The sequence below is a fragment of the Gambusia affinis genome, linkage group LG01, assembly GCF_019740435.1.
Source record: "Gambusia affinis linkage group LG01, SWU_Gaff_1.0, whole genome shotgun sequence".
Classification (NCBI taxonomy): Eukaryota; Metazoa; Chordata; class Actinopteri; order Cyprinodontiformes; family Poeciliidae; genus Gambusia; species Gambusia affinis.
In genome coordinates, this window is record NC_057868.1 from 18,200,974 (window position 1) to 18,219,957 (window position 18,984).

Sequence of the window (18,984 nt, forward strand, 5' to 3'; positions counted from 1 at the left end):
TCTTCCTTTGTAAATGTCATAGCAAAGGTTTGAAAAAAGTTTTTAATTAGAAAAAAAACAGATGTACTATCTAGTTAACCAAGGATAGAGAGGGCAGGTTGTTTCACATGTTAAACATATAATTTATAGACATGTAGTACAGGAGATCTGAAAACCTTTCAGTACTCCCACATTGTCCGTGTACGCTCACTGTTTGTTGTCTTTCTGGTGTGAAAGTGCTTTTAGATTACATCCATAATTTGAGGTTATGAACCTAAAGGTAAAGTAGAAACAAAATGTAGCAAGAATGTGTTTTTGAGTGTTTTGTTTTTTTAGTTACTACATACAGTATATTTTATCATAGGCTAGATGTTGGAACGTTTGCTTCCAACTTTGACTAGATGAGTAAAGTTTTAGTCTTTAAACTCTGCATTCAGTTCTGCAGAGGACATACATATACTGCTGTGCTCTGGAGCATAAGTCATTGTATTATTTATGAGAAAATGTCCTAGCCAAAAGTAGAATTGGGCAAGAGGAATATACTCAGATAAATAAGTAGCCTTCCCTTTTCTCTGCAGAAGAAACCTGGTTGTTTCTTTGGCATTGAAATGGTCCCTTTAATATGTGTGCCCTAAAACTGTTTAACAGCCTGACCACATTAGACATTATATCAGTTCAACTGAGCTATCTTAAATGTTGCTGATGCAAAGAAACTAATTTAGACAGGCATATTTTCTATATTTGTGCTTCCACATTGCCAACGTCCGGCAGCTGCTGTAACAAATATTTCTTAAATTATCAACTGACATAATGTGTCAGAAAAAAAAAAATCACCAAACTCTTTCAAAGACGTCTTCTTTCTTACATCATTAGCTGGTCTGGATACATGTGCCCACATTCATCTGTTAGGAGCTTTACTACATTAGTTTTGTAAAGGCCTTGATACTCTCCAACTGAACATTAATACCTCTTGACTCATTACTAAAGGAATTAATAATGGTGGCTAATAATACCAGTTGCTGCTCCCTTACTGTAGCCGCTAGCAGTGCTGCGGTGCTAATACTAGCTTGTACGTACACAATGGGAGATTTAGCTGCCGCTAAGGTATTTTATATTTCTGTTGTTTTCTGTAGCTGTTTCTTAGCACTTTTTTTACAAGTGTTTCCTGTTCGGGAAATATTATTGTTGTCTTTATGTACAGTATAGCTCTAAAGGTTTTGTTGAGGTAAATTGCTAGACAAAAGTTATAACTTAATCCATATTTTAGGTTAATACAATATTTTTTCACTTATATTATGCTGTAGCTGCCAGTTGCAACTTCTGTATTGTTTCATTAGCTACAGCAGAAAACAGTTGTGCCATCTTATTTTAGTCTTAGTTTACACAAGTCAAAACTTACACTTGGGATGACTAAAAAAAGTCCACCAAAGTTTCTGTATTAGCTGACTGGCAAAAGGGTGTTGAAAACATCATTTTGAACTGTGTAAATAGAACCCACATTGTCACACTGTATTGTGTATAGACACCATTTATAACCGGAATAAATACTAAGAATGTAACATTTACTGGACTATCAAAACATTTTAGAAAATCGTCAGCCATGCATTGATAAAATGAGAGACAAGACCACAAAAATAAAAACCTAACTGGCCACTATAAATGTGTATATCTTAATATTTACACATACACTTTTCACATTCTTTGCTAACAATCTACACTTGTGCACATTGCAGAGCAAAGAGGTGGGAATCCAGATGCAGGACGAGCTGCTAAAGGTCACCACTGAACTGCAGACGGTACGTAACACCAGCTATTAGATGGCGTGTGCAGGCGGAGTTAAAAATCTGGCACGTTAAGAGGACAAGACTTTTGATTTTGCTCACGACACGTTTTGTTGTTCTGCATTCCAATGAAGGCTCTAAAGACCTACAACCAGTATCACACAGACTGCCTGATAGCTGAGGGAAAACTAAAGGAAGCCGAGCGTCTGGAAGAAAGGCACACTGGAAAGTCGGCTGAGCTCGGCCCCGGCCAACTGGCAGGGCAGAGGCGGAGTTCCGTCAAGAAGATGGAACGGTTGATGGAGAAGGTGAACATGAACGTCTGTTGAAACAGAAACAGTAAACAAAACCACAGGAAGTCTTGAAGTGAGGTTTCTGCAGCGGAAACCGCTTCCTTTTCCTCTTTGAGCTAAATGAGTTCAGGTGTTTTCAACATCTGCAAATGGAAATTTGTGCTGAGTTTTAAATGCGAGTTTCCTGAGTTGTTTTTTAAATGTGATTTTTCTTGTATGTATGTGAACAGAGACATGGAAAAATGCAGGAGACCCAGCTGAAGTGTACAAAGGCACGGAATGACTACCTGTTGAATCTAGCTGCAGCTAATGCAGCCATGAACAAATACTACCTGCAGGATGTCAGCACTCTCATTGACGTAAGAAACATTTCTGGGGATTTATAAAACTACTCAGAAGTTTGTTTGCTTTTACGTGCGGTTACATTCTTATTATGATGAAGGGTTAGGTTTGTGGCCATTTATTTAGAATTTTTGTAAATCATAAGCTCTATGAATTTAGTTTTTGGATCTTAGAAAGCAGTAACAGTTCATACATAGCAAAGATTTCTCGAAAACCTTTCACATGATCTGAATAATTTTCTCTTTGCTTGGTTCTCCTGGCAGTGCTGTGACCTTGGTTTCCATCTGTCCGTGGAGAGAGTGATGAAGTGCTACCTGGCCAGCAGGTGGCGCATTCAGAAGACAGAGGAGACGGGGCTGAAGCAGCTGGAAACTGCTGTGACATCCCTGGACCAGAGTGGAGACAGGGATGGGTTGCTACAGCAACATGATGCTGCATTCTGCCTTCCGTTCAGATTCAACTATCACCCACACGAGGGTGACCAGGTACTGTGACTCTTTGTTGCTATGGCGTCCAGTGAAAAGAGGAAACATCCTGGTTGTCCAACATGAGATGAAAGTATTTCAACCCTCTTGAGGGTTTTCACTTTTAGTTGCATTTGAGCCACAAGCTTCGGTGTAAAAGCATAGTTGTGAAAGGGAAGTAAAACGATTCATGAGTTTCAATATTTTTAGAGATGAAAATCTTAAAAGTGTGGTGTGCTTTTGAATTCAAATGACTCAAACCTTCAAAGTCCTTTATGGGTGCGTCTCTAGAACTTTGCACATCATCAGACTGCAGATTTTGCTGAGTTCTTTCCAATGTAGCTCCAGTTGTAATAGAGAGTGCCTGTAAACATCAATTTTCAAGTGTAATTCACAATTAGATTTAGGTCTGGAATTTGACTAGACCCTATGCTTTGATCTAAACCAGGGGTGTCCAAACCTTTATGACGTGGGCCTAAATCATCAGCTCGAAAGTACTTGCAGATCTAAAAAAGTATATTTTTAAAAATTTAAATTGCAAATGGGATTTCTTTTGTCCTTTTATCTACTCAACAATAAATTAAGCACAAACTATCCGAGAGGAGAGGCGATGAATACAAAGGCACAACATTGTTTTCTGTTTTCGCTTCACAGTAATGTGATACTTTAACTTTATTACGTAAAGTAATGTAGAAATATATGGAAGTCTGTGGAGGTGCTCGATGGTTCTACAGTCCTAAATTTGACTTTTAACACAGAGGTATTGGTGTGTTTTTGTGTGCTAAGGTTGTTCTTTCCTATTTTGCCCTGTAAACTGAGCACCTCTCGCCCAATGATGGTTGGAGATAGATCTAAAGAATTTGTCTAACCAAACCAAACCAAACAAACCTTATTTTTTGGGTCGCATTATATTTTTGTAACTTTTTAGGTGTGCGAGGTGAGCGCGGAGAGCCAGGTGAGATATGAGCTTGAAACCAGGTTCCAGCAGCTTCAGTCTCGACTCGCCGCCGTCACCTTGGAAACAGAGGAGGTCAGTTAATACTGTTTTTTTGTGTGTGTTATGAACAGCATGACTGCAGGCAATTTGTGTTTTTTGATCAAGAATTGCTCGATGGAAACACAGAAAACACAACGCAATCACTCCTTCCGTCTTCTCAGATCAGTAAAACGCTTAAAGCCACGCTTGCTGCCCTGCTGGACTCCATGTGTGACAGCGAGTGCAACCCCTCCCCCGACGTGTCCGCCAGCCTATCGCATGAGCCACCCGGAGGAATCACAACCACGGCGAAACTCTCCCTCGCCAAGCGTCGAGCCAATCAGCAGGAGACAGAGACTTACTACTTAACAGTGAGTTGGATGCAGTCCACTAAATAAAGAATATTGAACTATTTTCCCAATGAGAAAATCTTTTTTTGAGTGACCTACTTGTTGATATCTCTGTTTTTTTATTATTTATTTAGAAAGTAAAAGAATTCCTCAACAGCAGCTCTCTGGCCTCCAAACTTCAAGCCAAACACGATCTTCTACAAGATGCCATACAGAAAGGTGCTCTTCATAGATTTGTACAGCGTATTAGAAGCAGCTTAAGCCCAACATTGCTAATAATCAGCGTGGAGAATTGTGCAAACGCATTACCAAGAATCTGTCTGCTTTGATGAGGTCCTTCAGGCTAACAGAGCACGATGGGCAGAAATGAGGAAACAGCCGAACACTAATGGTTTTTACACAGTTCTGTGGAAAATGTATGTGAAACAAAAGATCATGACTAATCTTTCCTCTCATGGTGTTTCATCCTGTTTTAAAGTTATTTTTGCCGTTCCAGCACATGACTAAGCTGCACTCTCTCTTGGAAACGGTTTGATAGTGATGAAACATTTGAGTCCACCACTGCTTATTGAATTATTTGTAAAATATATATACACGTACATATCGATATGTCACTGAATATTCCTTTTTTTTTTTCATTTTAGGTCTCAGTCAAAGTCCAACATTGTCCAAAAATCTGACTATTATAGAGTTATTTTACAAAGAGGAGGGCATAAATGTTTCTATTTCTACAAATAGAAGCATTACAGCTGTAATTGCATCAAATAGTGATTCCACAAAGCTTTGATTCAATAGGAACTGGACATACTTTTGGTTTTATTTCAATTTTTTTTTTCTAGAAATAACATCATGTGTTACGTTCCTTCCACTTTATACTTGCTTCTCAACCAGATTTAACCCTTTTTCATAAAATTTTACTCATATTATTGAACTTTGTGGTCATTAATGTGACAAAGTGTAAAAAAATGTGCATTGAGTGAGATTGTAATTGGTTAGGCACCATACTAGCATTCCTATTGCATTGTTTTACTGCTACACTTGTTAGTCTTCCCTGTTTCACACTTCTTCTGTATCTTCTTCCCAGCGGAAGCCGTGGACAGCGACCCCTCCAGGTAAATGGGCTCCATGCGCATGTTAAAAAAAAACAAAAACAAGTGTGCCTGAGAGATGACAGCTGAGAAGTCGAGGGGAGGGGCAAAGGAAAAACATAGAGCAAATTTAAACCAATTGATCATCATTGTGCTAAAAACAAGAAACATGACATTACAATGTATAAGTATTTATTTATTCTCATTTTTTTCATTATATTTTACTTCCAATTATTATAAATGTCGGAAAGACTTCCAGAAACACTGGAAATACTGTGGATGCATGCCACATTGATAAAAATTTCAAGAAAGTTAATTGGAAGGACGAAGTAAATAAATGAGTGGTATTTTAAAAACGTTTGCACAGATCTGTCAGACATCATTATGTCTTGATTACCAGCATTTCATTTGTTATATTTCCCAGAATGCAATGTACTACTCGGTCAGTCCGGGTTCGGAAGTCCAGGCCAGTTTCCCAATTCTGCCACACACTCTTCACCACAGACATACTCTCCTACATAGAGGTAACACACTCTGACGGCGCGCACACACGCTTTACTGCCCCCCCCTTTTTTCAGTTTGCTGCACTGCTACTCAGCCCTCCAAAATAAAATCACAGAGAAAATCCCGGCGCTGAGGAACTGAAGGTGGACATGCACGCTGCCGTCATGTGTGCTGTCATGCTTACAGCTTATTGCTGCCTTCCTCTCCTTTCAATCCAAACTCCTCTTATCTTCCCCCACCCCCACCTCTCCGCTGCCCCTTCGCTTATGAAAAGGATTTGAAACGCTGCCCTCTTTGCTTCCTCCTCTCGACTACTCTTATCAAGTGTGTGTGTGTGTTTGTGTATGTGTGTGCCTCTTCCCACTGCCTTCAAATCTTTACTTTCCGTATTCTCGTTTTCTTTCGCTCTCTCTCTTTTCTAATCTCTGCATTTTTTTTCTGCGCCCCTGCTTTGCTGTTGGCATGGTGCAGGAGAAGAAGGAGAATGTCTCGGACCCAGGTACACAGCCACAGCCGTGTCCGGCGTATCGCTTCTGTCTGCCATTTTTGGAGTTCATATCCGACGGGGAAAGTTTTAAGCCGAAATCGACGTGGTGTAGGAAGGCACAGAAAATGTCTGAAACGGTCGACTCACTCAAGAACTCCTTATGACTAGAAAGTTTTGAACTGTGACTGACTATTAGGGGCAGGCTAAGAGATTGTCTTTTTGGGGGGGCGGGGTAATTACAATTATAAAAACATCATATTATGACACTAAAGTCATAATATTAGTAGAATAAAGGCATATTATTACCGGAAGAAAGACGTAAAATTACTAGAGTGTTGCTTCGATTCTTTCCTGCATATTTGGGAAATGCTTTCATCTCCATGGCAACAATTGAACCTAGCGCTGCCTTCAAGACAGAGCTTCTCCTCTGAGCTGCAGTACACAAGCTAACACGCTTCAGCCTCACAGACTCCCCCACTCAGTTCCTTCAGACTAGCCAGCAGCAATTAGTTCCTGCTGGTACTGGGCATCAGCTGAGCTCATTATACAAGCTACTTCTCAATGCAGCACTGGTAAAAATGTTAATCGAGGAGCCTTGTTGTGATGACTTTCTGAAGGAGGAGCTTCAGAAACAGCAGGAGTTTTTAAAGACACAGTGACCCAATTTTAAGCCATTAAATCAGAAAGTAAAATTTCTCTTAAGTCTAATTTCATCGATAGAGCATTTTTTTTAGCAACAGGAGTTAACATAGTCATACTTGATTGTGCTATAAAATGTCACTTTATGCTCCTTTAAGCCAGTATCAATAATTCTATGTATTTTTAGGGAGCCTCCAGTCTGAAACTGTTGCTTTGGGGGTTACAGGCTGAAAAATACTATTAGATAATAGTAGCATTATATTAGCCTTCTGCTTCAACTTCCTCCTGTTTCTTTGCTGTTTTGGCTTCATTTTTGTTACACAGTTGAACATTTCCTTCTCCTCTATGTTTGACTGTATCTTCACTCTCCATCTGCATGCCTTTCTTTCCTCTCCAGAGCTCTGGGCAGCAGATTCCTGTGGTGGTTGAGAGCTGCATTCGTTTCATAAACCTTCATGGTGAGTCAGTTTTTCTGGTATAGCACGCAGACAGAGAGAGAGAAAGAGCTGTGGATGATGGGGTCATGAGTAGGTGGAACTGCTCTTAGCTTGGGTACATGTCTGTCCAGACCTTCAGCTTCAGTGAAGATGGACTTTAATGTCAGGGTGTGTGTTGCAGGCCTCCACCATGAAGGAATTTTCAGAGTCCCTGGTTCCCAGAGGGAGGTGAACCTCATCAGAGATGCATTTGAGAGAGGTAAGAGATCCATCCAGTCCACCGCAGGAGAACGAAGAGACACACAGTCAACATCTGTGCACACACTTATACCGAAGGGCAATTTAGAGAGACCGCTTACACTAACGGTCATACTTTTGGACCGTGGAAGGAAGTCAGGGAACCCTGAGAGAACCTGCGCAGGCACAGGCAGAACATGTAAACTCCATCCTGAAAGACCCCAGGCTGGGACTTCTTCTTGCATTGACATAGAACCTTGAAAAATTATTTATACACATTGAACTTTTTCACTTTTTGTCAAACAGCAACAACAAACGGATATTTTATTGAGATTTAGTATGATAGACCAAACATAAAGAAGCACATAATTGTGAACCTTTTGCACTCATTTAGCCTGTATATAGGCTGTATGTAGATTAACTGAGCATTCACAGAAAGTTTGGTTCAACGGGGGAGGCGTGAATTTGTAATCGAATTGTGATGCAGACCTAAAAAGCAAACTGGTCAGCCTAAAGACCCAGGTTTGGTTTGGGTTGAAGGGAACACTGGTAAGGTTCAAATGCATATGAGGATGCAAATCGGACCAGAGATTGCTCCAAAAGTAGGAAGTGGACTATAGTGCAGAGCATTCTGGGTAAATGCAATCAAAACAGATAGGTCTAGTCTAGCACTAGCAGGAGAAATGGCTTGTGATCTTTTACCAGAGAAAAGAGAAATCCTACTACCGCTGCAATCATTTTTGTTTTACATTTTGTAAAGAAGGAAGTTTTGTGCAGTGCCTTTATTAGAGGTTTTTGTGTGGTTTGCTACAGTGGTTTTTGGTGCAGCGCCACCACAGACAAGGAGAACAAGTTTTTCAAAGAGTTTGGTTTGTTTGGCACAATGAAGTATGAAAGTGAACCACACCAGCTTAAAATGTATGTAACAAATGTTGCAACTTTGGTCCCCAATCAACCTCAGTCTATAGGACTGTCAGGTGTGAAAACACTCTTAGACTGATTTTGTGTGCCTGTTCTTCTTTGCTTAATAACTCAAGTGCATCAAGAGTGGATGGAGAATGTCTCTGAAAAACAATTTTTAAGTCCTGCCACTAAATTGACTCCCAATATATTGAGCTCTGGATTTTGAATAAGTCTAACACGTGAATCTACTTTTACCTAAACTACCGCATTGTAGCCTTGGCTGTATGTTTAATGTTGTTGCCCTTCAAATGTAACCCTGTAACCTCTTATTGCTCCACAATTATGTTCTACTTTGCAAAAAATCCCAATTGAAAAATTTCAATTTATTATTGTAAAGTGAAAAAATGGGCATAAGTGCTATGAATTCTTTTACCAACACTCTATATTATTTTTAGGCCTAGTCCACGCATAGCTGGATATCTAGGAAAATGAATACATTTTTATGTGGGTTGGTTTTTCATCAACATGGAAAGTCTGTTTAATATCAGTAAAAACATTTATTTATTTAAAAAAAGACCTCAGACTTGAGTTTAGATTTGAGAAAACTCCTTATCTGTTGCCGTTTGCACATGAGAAAACAGAGATTTAGGGTCTCTCTGATTATAGTCTGTGACAAATAATGCGCTAATCTATCCATGTATTTGCTTTAACATGATTCCCAATTAACATAGTCTTATGTTTTACTAACTTTGTATTCCAGTCCAATATTTAAAAGTAGTTCAACCAATGCATCTGTCCACACAAATGAACCCCTGGGGCCATGTTTAATTCCTAATAGGAAGTCGTGTTTTGAAGCAATCTGATTGGCTGACGTAGGTTTTAGTTTTGCGCTACGCTGCCCTCTATGGCTTTGGTTTGTTTAAAACAACACACAGTCATGTATTTGTGCAGGTTCATGTGGATGAAAACTTTTGTGAAACCGATCCCCCTGTCTACAATATTATTTTTTCAAATGATGTAGCAAAGACATTCGATTTTATAAAGACCTGGCTACGTGTGTAGCTTTCAAATCCCATACATGTAGCCAGGCCTTTGTGACATCGTAAAAGTCAGCTGGTTTTTAGACTTGTTTAGGCTTTCTTGTCATGAAGAGCAACCTTTTTTTCCCTTGTACTTCTTCTAATTTCCTGCAGGGGAGGATCCTCTGTCAGACAGTGAGTGTGACCTGGACTCTGTGGCCGGCGTGCTGAAGCTGTACTTCAGGGGGCTTGAGCCTCCTCTGTTTCCCTATGAAAGCTACTCCCCGCTGCTGGAATGTGTCCGTAAGATGCTTTATGTGACCTCTGTGCCTTTGTTTTGGTCATACGTGTTTTAAAACTATGCTTGCAAAGCCCATACAGTCATGATACAAAAACGTTGTTCTCAAGCTGAATATTACTTAGATGTTTTTAAGTGACCGTCTCACACAGATAATCATTAATTTAAGTCTCAATTTCTGGGGTTTCTAGTTCTCAGTGAAGCTGCAACTTAATAACTCATAATCTTTTCTCAACATGTTTCTCATCTGATTCCTCCCCGTGTTGCCCAGAAATCGAAGATGAGACTGAGAAAGCTGCCCAGATTAGAGCCATTGTTTCTACTTTCCCACGGCCTCTCCTCATCGTGATGCGATACCTTTTCGCTTTCCTCAACCAGTAAGTTGAAACCGAGTGTTTGATGTTCTCCTCTTACTAATATCCACCGATGTTGTGAAACTACTGGTCACTGTGCTTGGGTTTGCTTATTTTTTTGGTCACAGTGTGTCTCAGTACAGCGACGAGAACATGATGCAGCCCTACAACTTGGCTGTTTGCTTCGGTCCGAGCCTGCTGAGGGGGATGGAATCTGACGATGCCGTTGCTAGGCAACCACAGGTCAATGATCTTGTTAAAACCATGATCCTTCAGCATGACAGCATCTTCCCCGGCCAATCAGAACTGCCAGGTCCGGTCTACGAGAAGCACATGACACTGGAGCAGGAGTACTGGTGAGCCCTGAGTGACAATCTGAATGCAGACCTACGATTGGTTGTTGCTCTGCATTTTAAAACAGAAAAATAGCCCCAATTTTTTTTTGTTTGATTTTAGAAGACTATGTTTTACACATCATTAACTGTTTTAAAGGATGTGTCCAGCTTAGAATATTTCTCTCAAGTTTAATTAGTTCATTTATTGTGCTTTTTATTACTCTATAATATCTGTGAAGTGTAAAATAATCCAGTTCAGGCTTGATCGATTTAAGTATTTTAGTATTTTATTTGCTCAAACAAGTTGCAAACTCATTTAAAAAACTAACTCTTTAGTATCATGTGGTAAACGGACTGACCAATGTAAGTGAAAAATTAGCACAAAAAAATGTACCTGTGGATTATCTCATTGCATATCATCTGTTTAATCCTCTCCTGTTGTCTTTGCTCAGATAAACTGTTTTATAATGGCTACATTTTCAAAGCAGCTGCTCTCATTCACATTTTTTAATCCTTTCACCAACAAAAAAGACTAAATGTGGTCCATGTAGACAACATCCAGTGATTGGTATCTGCAGTTTTCACAGTCTTGGTTACAGTTTTGTTATTTTGTTTAAAAAAAAAAAAAAAACAACAGTTCCAAATGTATAAAGCAGCTTTCCTCTCTGTCTCATTTTCATAGTTCATCATCTTAAAACAGGATTTCACTGTGAAGTTAAAAGGCATAGTGGTGGCGCTCACATTCACATGGTTTGTGTAAATACAAACAACCTTGTTACTCACTTAAACTGAATACAAGCCTGCAGCCTCTCTACTATGTGTGCTGTGCCAAAATGGAGAAATCACTAAATCATTCTTTCTAATTTGAAGTCTTGCGTGTCACAAGTTAGGACTGTGGTGTTGCAGTTCTGGTTTGCATCTCAACCAGTAGAGGAATTGAGTGTGACCACCTACTTTCTGTTTTTCTGCTTCTGTGCAGTGAACCAATCACAGAGGAGGGAGACGGAGAGACCGAGCATCTGCCTAGTGAGGACGGTCAGTGCACACACTAACAGCACGCCAGGCATCAAAAGAGCTTCCACATAAATGCAACACAAATGATTATCTCAATCCAATTTGTTGTGATTTCTTTTGTCCTGTAGAGTGGGAGGCAGTTGCTTTGTTTGACTACGTGGCCAGATCTCCAGCAGAGCTTTCCTTCAAGCAGGGAGATCCTGTTATCCTTTACAGCAAGGCCTCGTGTGATTGGTGGAGAGGCGAAGTTGGAGGAGTTAAGGGTCTAGTCCCACACAAGTACATCAGCATACTTGAAGCGTAAGTGATCTTTATATGTCAGCAATTCCAGCTGGCATTGCAAAGATGATATTTGATAAAAGGGATTGTGTTTCCGCACAGCATTTAATGCGAACCAAATGAAAAGCTGGTTGCCTCCATGTGCCAGGGCAGCTTTACTTTAGAGGAGAGATACAGGAGATGGCATCCTAAATGCTTGATTGGATTGAATTTGGCATAAAAGTAGTCAGGTTAATAAAATACAAAGCAGTGTTTGTATGACCTTCAAGATGTGTGTGCAGGTTTAGACTGTCTGTAGAATTCCTACTCACGTTGTTCTTGTCACACCAGTATATTTAGGTGGTCAGTTTTTATCCCACACTCAAACTTTTGTTGTTTCATCTTTTTCTCATAAAACATGAAACAATATGCTTTATATATACATCCCTCTGCTTCTCCTCCTCTAGGTCGGAGCGAGGGAAAAGAGAAGAAGGTAGAGTAGGCGGAGGCAGCACTGGAAACCTATCAGCAGAAGATCCACATACGGAAAACACAACAAGGTATTCACACAAATGCGAAATACTCATGCTCAAGCACACACTCACGCAAACACACCTACGAATGCTATCACAGACAGCTTAACAGTTGTAATGTGAATAGATTTGTCAAACAAAGGAATCTGAGGCTAACCAAAACTCTTACACAGATAAAAAAACAAAAAAACATTAGCAAAATGAAGAACACCTTCAGTTCTCATCATTGTACATCCATACAAGTCTTCAAGCCTACAAATGCTAACAGACACTAGCCAAAGTCTTACCATTTCGGCGTGTCTCGACAGGATGCGGGTAAACAGCGATAGTGCTTCGTTGCCAGGGAGACAGAGAGGAAGTGAGGGGAGCCCGAGTCGAAAACCACAAGCTTCCCCTGCCACAAGACAACAAATACCAGTGTAAGGCTGCACACCTCAGGCACACACCAAACTGTGTGTACGTAGCACGATTCAAATATTTGCAGAAGGAAGACACTGAGATGGATTCAAGTGAATTCAGAGAGGGAAAAAAACAGAAAGTCAAGAGACATTTAGCCAATCTGGTCAGACTCAGTCACATCTGGGCAAAGCAACAGAGAGTGCCATGATTACATAACAGCCTGAATTTAAGTGGATGGGACAAAGCAGAGCATCAATCTAACTACGGCCAGTGCAGGTTGTAAGACAAGGTGGAGCAATTTCTGTCCACAAACTACAGAGTCACAGCTGTGACCTGAAATACCACACAGATTACTGGATGAGAAGACAGAGGGCAGGAAATTGGATTAAGTGTACACTGTGTTGTAATTTCTAGTTTGACCACATGGTGGCAGTGATGTCTCACCTTCATGACAGACAAAATGTTCATTTAGAATTACATGAATTTGAGGATTTTGGATTCACATTGTTAATTTACATTCAGATGTTAGTCGTTTGACAGGTTCTAGAGGTAATTCTAAGTCAGACTGAATCTTATTAACCATTGTAAGACGCTAAATTTGTATTTTATCAAAAAGTACTCACAGGTCAAAAAATCTAATACAATGTAACTGTAATCCCAAAAAAACTGTGATTTATTTTTTTGCACCTCAACATCAAACTATAAAAGAAATTTGTTTAATTAATACCTGCTGGTTGCACACTTTTTATTTGCTTAATAAAGTTTATTTAAAGGAGGAAACGTCTTCATCCATTTCAAAGTAAGAGTATGAATATAAACACCAAACTTTTTGAAAATTTCTTAACCTTCATCAACCACAACTTTGACACAGATATTAAATTGGATTCAACTGAGAGTTTCCAAGTAAAGTAATGCTTTGAAATTTATTTGGAAAACTTAATTTAGAGAAAGCTAACAGTGCTAAATGCTTTCAAAGTTAGCAAATACGCTAAACAAAAAAATTAGCCCCTCTGTTAGTGCATTAGCTCTTAGCTGCTGCTCCTCTCACTGTTAGATTCAACACTCAAAGAACAAACAGACGAGACGTTCTGTGGTGTGTGATGATTTGGGTTATTTTTCACCTCTCCTCCAGGTCTCATGAACGGAGACATACTTTGGACACTGTAAGGCAGGCCAGCTGCAGAATCCCAGACAAACCTCCATTTGTTACAGCAGAAAGACCGACAGTTGACAAGGTAATTGTCCTACTATGCTGGATGTTTTGCTGTAATTCTGCGAAGCTCTTCAGAAACATGGTTAGTACCTAACCATGTTGGTACCTAACCCAACATGGTTAGATACCATGTTGGTACCTAACCGAGTGTCTATCAAGAATGTATATGCCTTTGAATCTGGTCGGCAGACTGTAAGGGACAGTATAATGTAAAACTGACTATTGTGAGCTTTACATCATGTTACAATGTTATTCAGAATCATACCTGGAGTGTAACCTTGATTCTTTCATGCATATTTAAGAAATTTTCTGATCTCCGGTAGTTTCACACCTGTGTGAAACTGTGCATCTATTGAGCTCATTCTACAAGCTACTGGTAAAAGCTATGTTAAAGGGTTAATAGAGGAGCCATATTGTGATGACTTCAGAGTTTCAGAAAGAGCAGGAGTTTCTTAAAGAGACAGCAGCCCGATTTCAAGATGTTAAATTACCAAGTCAGATTTCTTTTGTCATATTTGATATATATAAACATACAATTTTTATAACAACTGAATGAAACACAATTACCTGATTGTACTATAGAATGGCACTATGTGCCTGAAAAATATATAATACTGCTAATTAAAGGGTTAACACACAACTAAAACTGTTTGGGAAATTAACTAACCAAGTATTTATGGTCAGGTTTCTAGTGCAAATGTCTTGGTAAACTTGAAATAAATCTAAACTTAGAATTACCTTTTCATCAAGATATAGGGGCTAGTTTGAAGTAAACAATTCCTTAATATTAATGACAGTGTTCTAGTTCCATTGGCGGATTATTTCTTAATGCAGAACAAGTACTTTTTTAATATTAAGAAATTATTGCCTTAAAACAAGCTCCTATAGCTTGATGAAAATGTAATTCTAAGTTAGTTTTGTTTTCCTACAAAAGTACTAGGACATTTGCACTGGAAACTAGACAAACAATACTTGGTAAGATTTTGTGTTTTTGCAGTGTTCTCATTATTAAAGGGAAAAAGAAGCATCAACATCCTGCCTGCTGCATAAATGAACATATTCTAGAAATGCTTTTAAACATGAAGGTTAAAAAGTCTACATCTAGCATTTCTTCAGTGCTTTTTTTCACAAAATGTCCACAACAGAAAGACACATTTTCATTATATATTACCAAACATGTATTTGTTTTGTTACCGGGCTGCCAATGACATGTTCTTTCTTAAGTATTAATTAATTGGGAGTGCATCAAAATAGAAAATATTGTTAAAGACATTATGTTATCTGCTTCCCCCCTCTTGTTCTCACGCAGGACATGATTAGCCGGCAGATGAACTCTGTGTTTAAGGAGCTCCTGTCCCGTCAGCCTCCTGTGCAGTCGTCTCCCTTCCCTCCTTCTGTCTCCGCCACTCCTTCCTCCTCCTCGTCTTCCTCGATTGCTCCAGCCGCCCCCACGGCTAAGAAAGTATTCGGCCTGAGAAGGGCAGGCCCTTTTCAGTCCGGACTGAGATGAAAGCATGAAGTACTGTGAAATTATAGGTTCATTGTTTGAAAGTGAAGATCTTGAATTTTTCCCCCCTTTTTTCTGTTTTATGGACAACAATAATTGCGTGTGCCATCTCATAGTGCCACTAGTCTTGGTGCCGTGTAGGTGTATGTCCAGTGTGTCTGTTTTTTCAACTGGTTTTTGTTCAGCTTTGTTTCGCTCTCCTGACTTTTGCACTCTTTTTTTTTTGAGAATCAGGGATGTGGATTCACCAGTGATATCACCAGAAAAACTGCTTTGTACGGTACTGAGTGTACATAAACAACAAGGAAATACTTAAGCTGCCCCTTAGTGGCAGGTCTGAGATCAGCACCCCTTAAGGATTTGCTCTAGAAAACTGATCTGGGTCCTGTGCCTAGGAGTGCCTTCGCGTCTTTGACGTTTTTCACTTGAAAGCACCAGATAAGTTTAGACTTTGTTTATGAAATTAAAATGTGTACCGGTATGATGTCAGCCCAAAAGTGGTCCGAATGATTAAAGAAAACAAAACTAAAAAACAGAAGTCATTTGAGCCTTTGCCAACAACTTTATCTCCTTTTCATAGTACATTAGTGATTACCTTTTAAAATTAATTGAAAACTATCTTTAGTCCTTCATGACTTATTGCTGGTAAGACATTGGGTTCATGCTACTTTTGCGTAACTTCGGTTTTAAATGGTGCCTTCCAATGGAGCCATGCCTGTGGTATTCTCAAGTTATTTTATTTCTACATATTATATTTCTAAAATGTGTTTAGGAATGAAGTCATGCAGAATTTAGTGGAACTGTTACAAAACAAGAGTAAAGTTTAGCTATAACAGATAGAACACATAAAAGTGTGGACAGACACAAACGTCAACCAGACCTGAGCAGTTCTTCCATTGAGTAAAAGGTATTCCTATAAAAAAATTTTTAAATGTTTGGTTTATACTTTTAATCATTTCTTTTGGTAGACAAGAGAACAGGTTGAGGCATGTACTATCTAATAAGGATGTGATATTAAAAATTAGATTTTTTCTTGTTGCTACTGAAAAACCTACAAAATCAACTTAATGTAAGGAAAATTTTCACCTGAATACCTTTTGCCACGTTTATGTGATTTTCTGCTCCTTGTATAGTGAAATGTTATTCAGCTCAATTTCTGTAGTCAAATTTGCATGATTTGATTGTGAACTCACTAGATTCGTATTAAGACAAGTTAAGATGGTTTCCCACTTTGCTTAACTCAACCAGTTAGCTCCTGTAAACCAGTACATGATACTAAAAACCAAAACGTTAAATAAACCCACCGGATTTGCCAATAAATACAGGACACAGGAAGTACCATTCTTATTCTTTTAATCTGTACTTTACAGTTAACAAGCAGCTACTGTTGAACAAGCTAGGCTAGCAAAGTTAATGGAAAAGCAAAGTGTAGAATCAACAATAATAACTAGCATATTTGGCTTTAGAATCATAAACATTATTGTATTAGGGTGACCAGATTTGGGTTTGTGAAAAGTAGGACACTTCTTTTCTTGTCGGGGGTGGGGGGGAGTTTTGAGGCAGTTGACCAAAATCCCGGACGATTTTGAAATTCCCCCCGGACATTTTTTTAGGTCTGAAAAGTAGGACATGTCCGGGAAAAAGAGGACGTCTGGTCACCCTAATTGTATCCTTTAGAGCATTTTTATCATCAGCCAGTGCAAAAGTAGCTAGCTAGCTAGCTACAGTTATCTTGTTCTTAGCATAGTATCTTTACATTTTTGCTGTGCATTTCCCCTTGCATCACATTCAAATCAAGTTTAGAATCTGACATATATATTTTTTGCAACATTACTCGATGGGGTACTCAAATAAAAGGGTATTATTTTATTCCTGTTGCTAAGAGCAGAAATTTTGTTTGCGCCTACACTGTAAAAAGTAATAAGTTCACTTTACTTAAAAAAAGTTAGGAAACCGATTGCCTCAAAATCTTCAAGTAAAGTAGCTAATTCATTTTAAGGTGTTATTGCTATAAATAACTATGTTTAGACCACTCAGATAAAGGCAGTAAACCTGAGTGCCGTTAACTCAAAATCATTAATTGGGTTAACTGTAAAATATTCATTCAGACAACTCATGCAATGGCAGTAAACTTGAGTGCCGTTAACTCAAAATCATTAGTAAAGTTTACTATAAAATGTCAATTATGACTACTTCAAATTGTGAGTTATGTCAATTAAGCAGTACTCATAAAAATAAGTTATACTTACACGTTTAAGAGTTCACATTACTTGCAAAATATCAGGAAACCGATTGCCTTGATATGTTCAAGTAAGATGAACCAAAAGTGTTAAGTTATTGGAACAAAGAGCCAACAGACAACAGTTTGAATGGAAAAAAATGTTTAATAATTAAACAAGTTTACCTTAAATACAAGGTTCTCAATTGTGGTTACATACACACTAACCTGGAAACAAAGTTTTCCACAGACTTTCTTTAGGGAAAAAAAATGACATGACTTTTTTTCTAGGGTAGCCTTCAATCTAATATTGAATCCTTCAAATGGCCCTCAGCCTTTAAAACTTTGAGAATCCCTGCTTAAATGTCTGTTGACTGGTGTGAAACAGAAACTAAATTCTCAATACTAGAGCCTAACATTTATCATAACATTGATAAAGTAAATAATGAAGTAGTGAAGTGAAGTAATGTTTCTCCTCATTAACATAAAACCATTTAGTAGTCTGCAAATGCAATGATGCTCTCTCCAACAAAAAAAGAATCAAACAAGAAATAAAAATCACTTTTCCAATAAGGGTAAAGGTATCAACGTTGATCCATAATGTCACATCACATTCACTCATTGCATCAGAAGATTTTTGAGTGATTGTATTTTTGGTTTTAGGGATTTATGTCCAAGTGACAGAAGCACCCTTTGGATGAAGTCAAAGGTGTACTTCAGTTGTTGAGGGTACTCCAAATTCAGAGAATAAATAAGTCCAAAGAGCAAACACATGGCATGTGGAAGATTCCCAAGATCATTCATGACAAGACTTCCTTCCAAAATGATGGCAGTACTTGAAGACTGGAGGTGCAGTGAGTCAGTGGAGGCCTGCCTGTCCTCAGGAATGATGGTCAGGATCCCAATGGGGGTGTGAGACACGTCTGGGTCTTCGCAGTCCTAACAACAATAGAAGCAACACCACAATTACATATCAACATAACACTTCTTTAGGGTGACCAGACGTCCTCTTTTTCCCGGACATGTCCTACTTTTCAGACCTAAAAAAATGTCTGGGGGGAATTTAAAAATCGTTAGGGATTTTGGTCAACTGCCTCAAAACACATTACATAGCTTACAGTGCATTGTGATTACATTGCCACTCCGTTCCACTACTCCATTCCAGGTTTCTTTGTATGGCAAAGAAATCGGTAGCACATGTACACACATGTTCCCCCCCGCCCCCCGTCTCCCCCATCTCCACCCCCCGTTGGCGCATGTGTGTCCGCCGATTCTACCCCCCCGTCAACAAAAAAAGAAGTGTCCTCCTTTTCAGAAACCCAAATCTGGTGACCCTACACTTCTTCATCATGGCTGC

General features: G+C 39.0%; 1 protein-coding gene across 4 annotated transcripts in view; it reads left to right on the forward strand.

Moving 5' to 3' along the window:
- arhgap4b (Rho GTPase activating protein 4b) overlaps window positions 1-16,025 on the forward strand; it is a 31,574-nt gene extending 15,549 nt beyond the window's left edge. For 2 of the 4 annotated variants that reach the window (XM_044119780.1, XM_044119784.1), the window contains exons 5-24: window positions 1,713-1,775; window positions 1,895-2,068; window positions 2,284-2,412; window positions 2,659-2,880; window positions 3,788-3,889; window positions 4,018-4,206; window positions 4,320-4,404; window positions 5,270-5,297; window positions 5,698-5,797; window positions 7,301-7,361; window positions 7,522-7,599; window positions 9,674-9,802; window positions 10,069-10,174; window positions 10,279-10,506; window positions 11,465-11,520; window positions 11,628-11,799; window positions 12,225-12,317; window positions 12,599-12,709; window positions 13,822-13,924; window positions 15,212-16,025. In XM_044119780.1, the coding sequence (XP_043975715.1) occupies window positions 1,713-1,775; window positions 1,895-2,068; window positions 2,284-2,412; window positions 2,659-2,880; window positions 3,788-3,889; window positions 4,018-4,206; window positions 4,320-4,404; window positions 5,270-5,297; window positions 5,698-5,797; window positions 7,301-7,361; window positions 7,522-7,599; window positions 9,674-9,802; window positions 10,069-10,174; window positions 10,279-10,506; window positions 11,465-11,520; window positions 11,628-11,799; window positions 12,225-12,317; window positions 12,599-12,709; window positions 13,822-13,924; window positions 15,212-15,412 (2,430 nt within the window). In that variant the 3' untranslated portion in view covers window positions 15,413-16,025. Of the gene's footprint in view, window positions 1-1,712; window positions 1,776-1,894; window positions 2,069-2,283; window positions 2,413-2,658; window positions 2,881-3,787; window positions 3,890-4,017; window positions 4,207-4,319; window positions 4,405-5,269; window positions 5,298-5,697; window positions 5,798-6,248; window positions 6,277-7,300; window positions 7,362-7,521; window positions 7,600-9,673; window positions 9,803-10,068; window positions 10,175-10,278; window positions 10,507-11,464; window positions 11,521-11,627; window positions 11,800-12,224; window positions 12,318-12,598; window positions 12,710-13,821; window positions 13,925-15,211 lie in introns of all 4 variants that reach the window. The other 2 variants (XM_044119792.1, XM_044119802.1) reach the window with 2 other exon arrangements.
- Window positions 16,026-18,984: the final 2,959 nt, after the last annotated feature.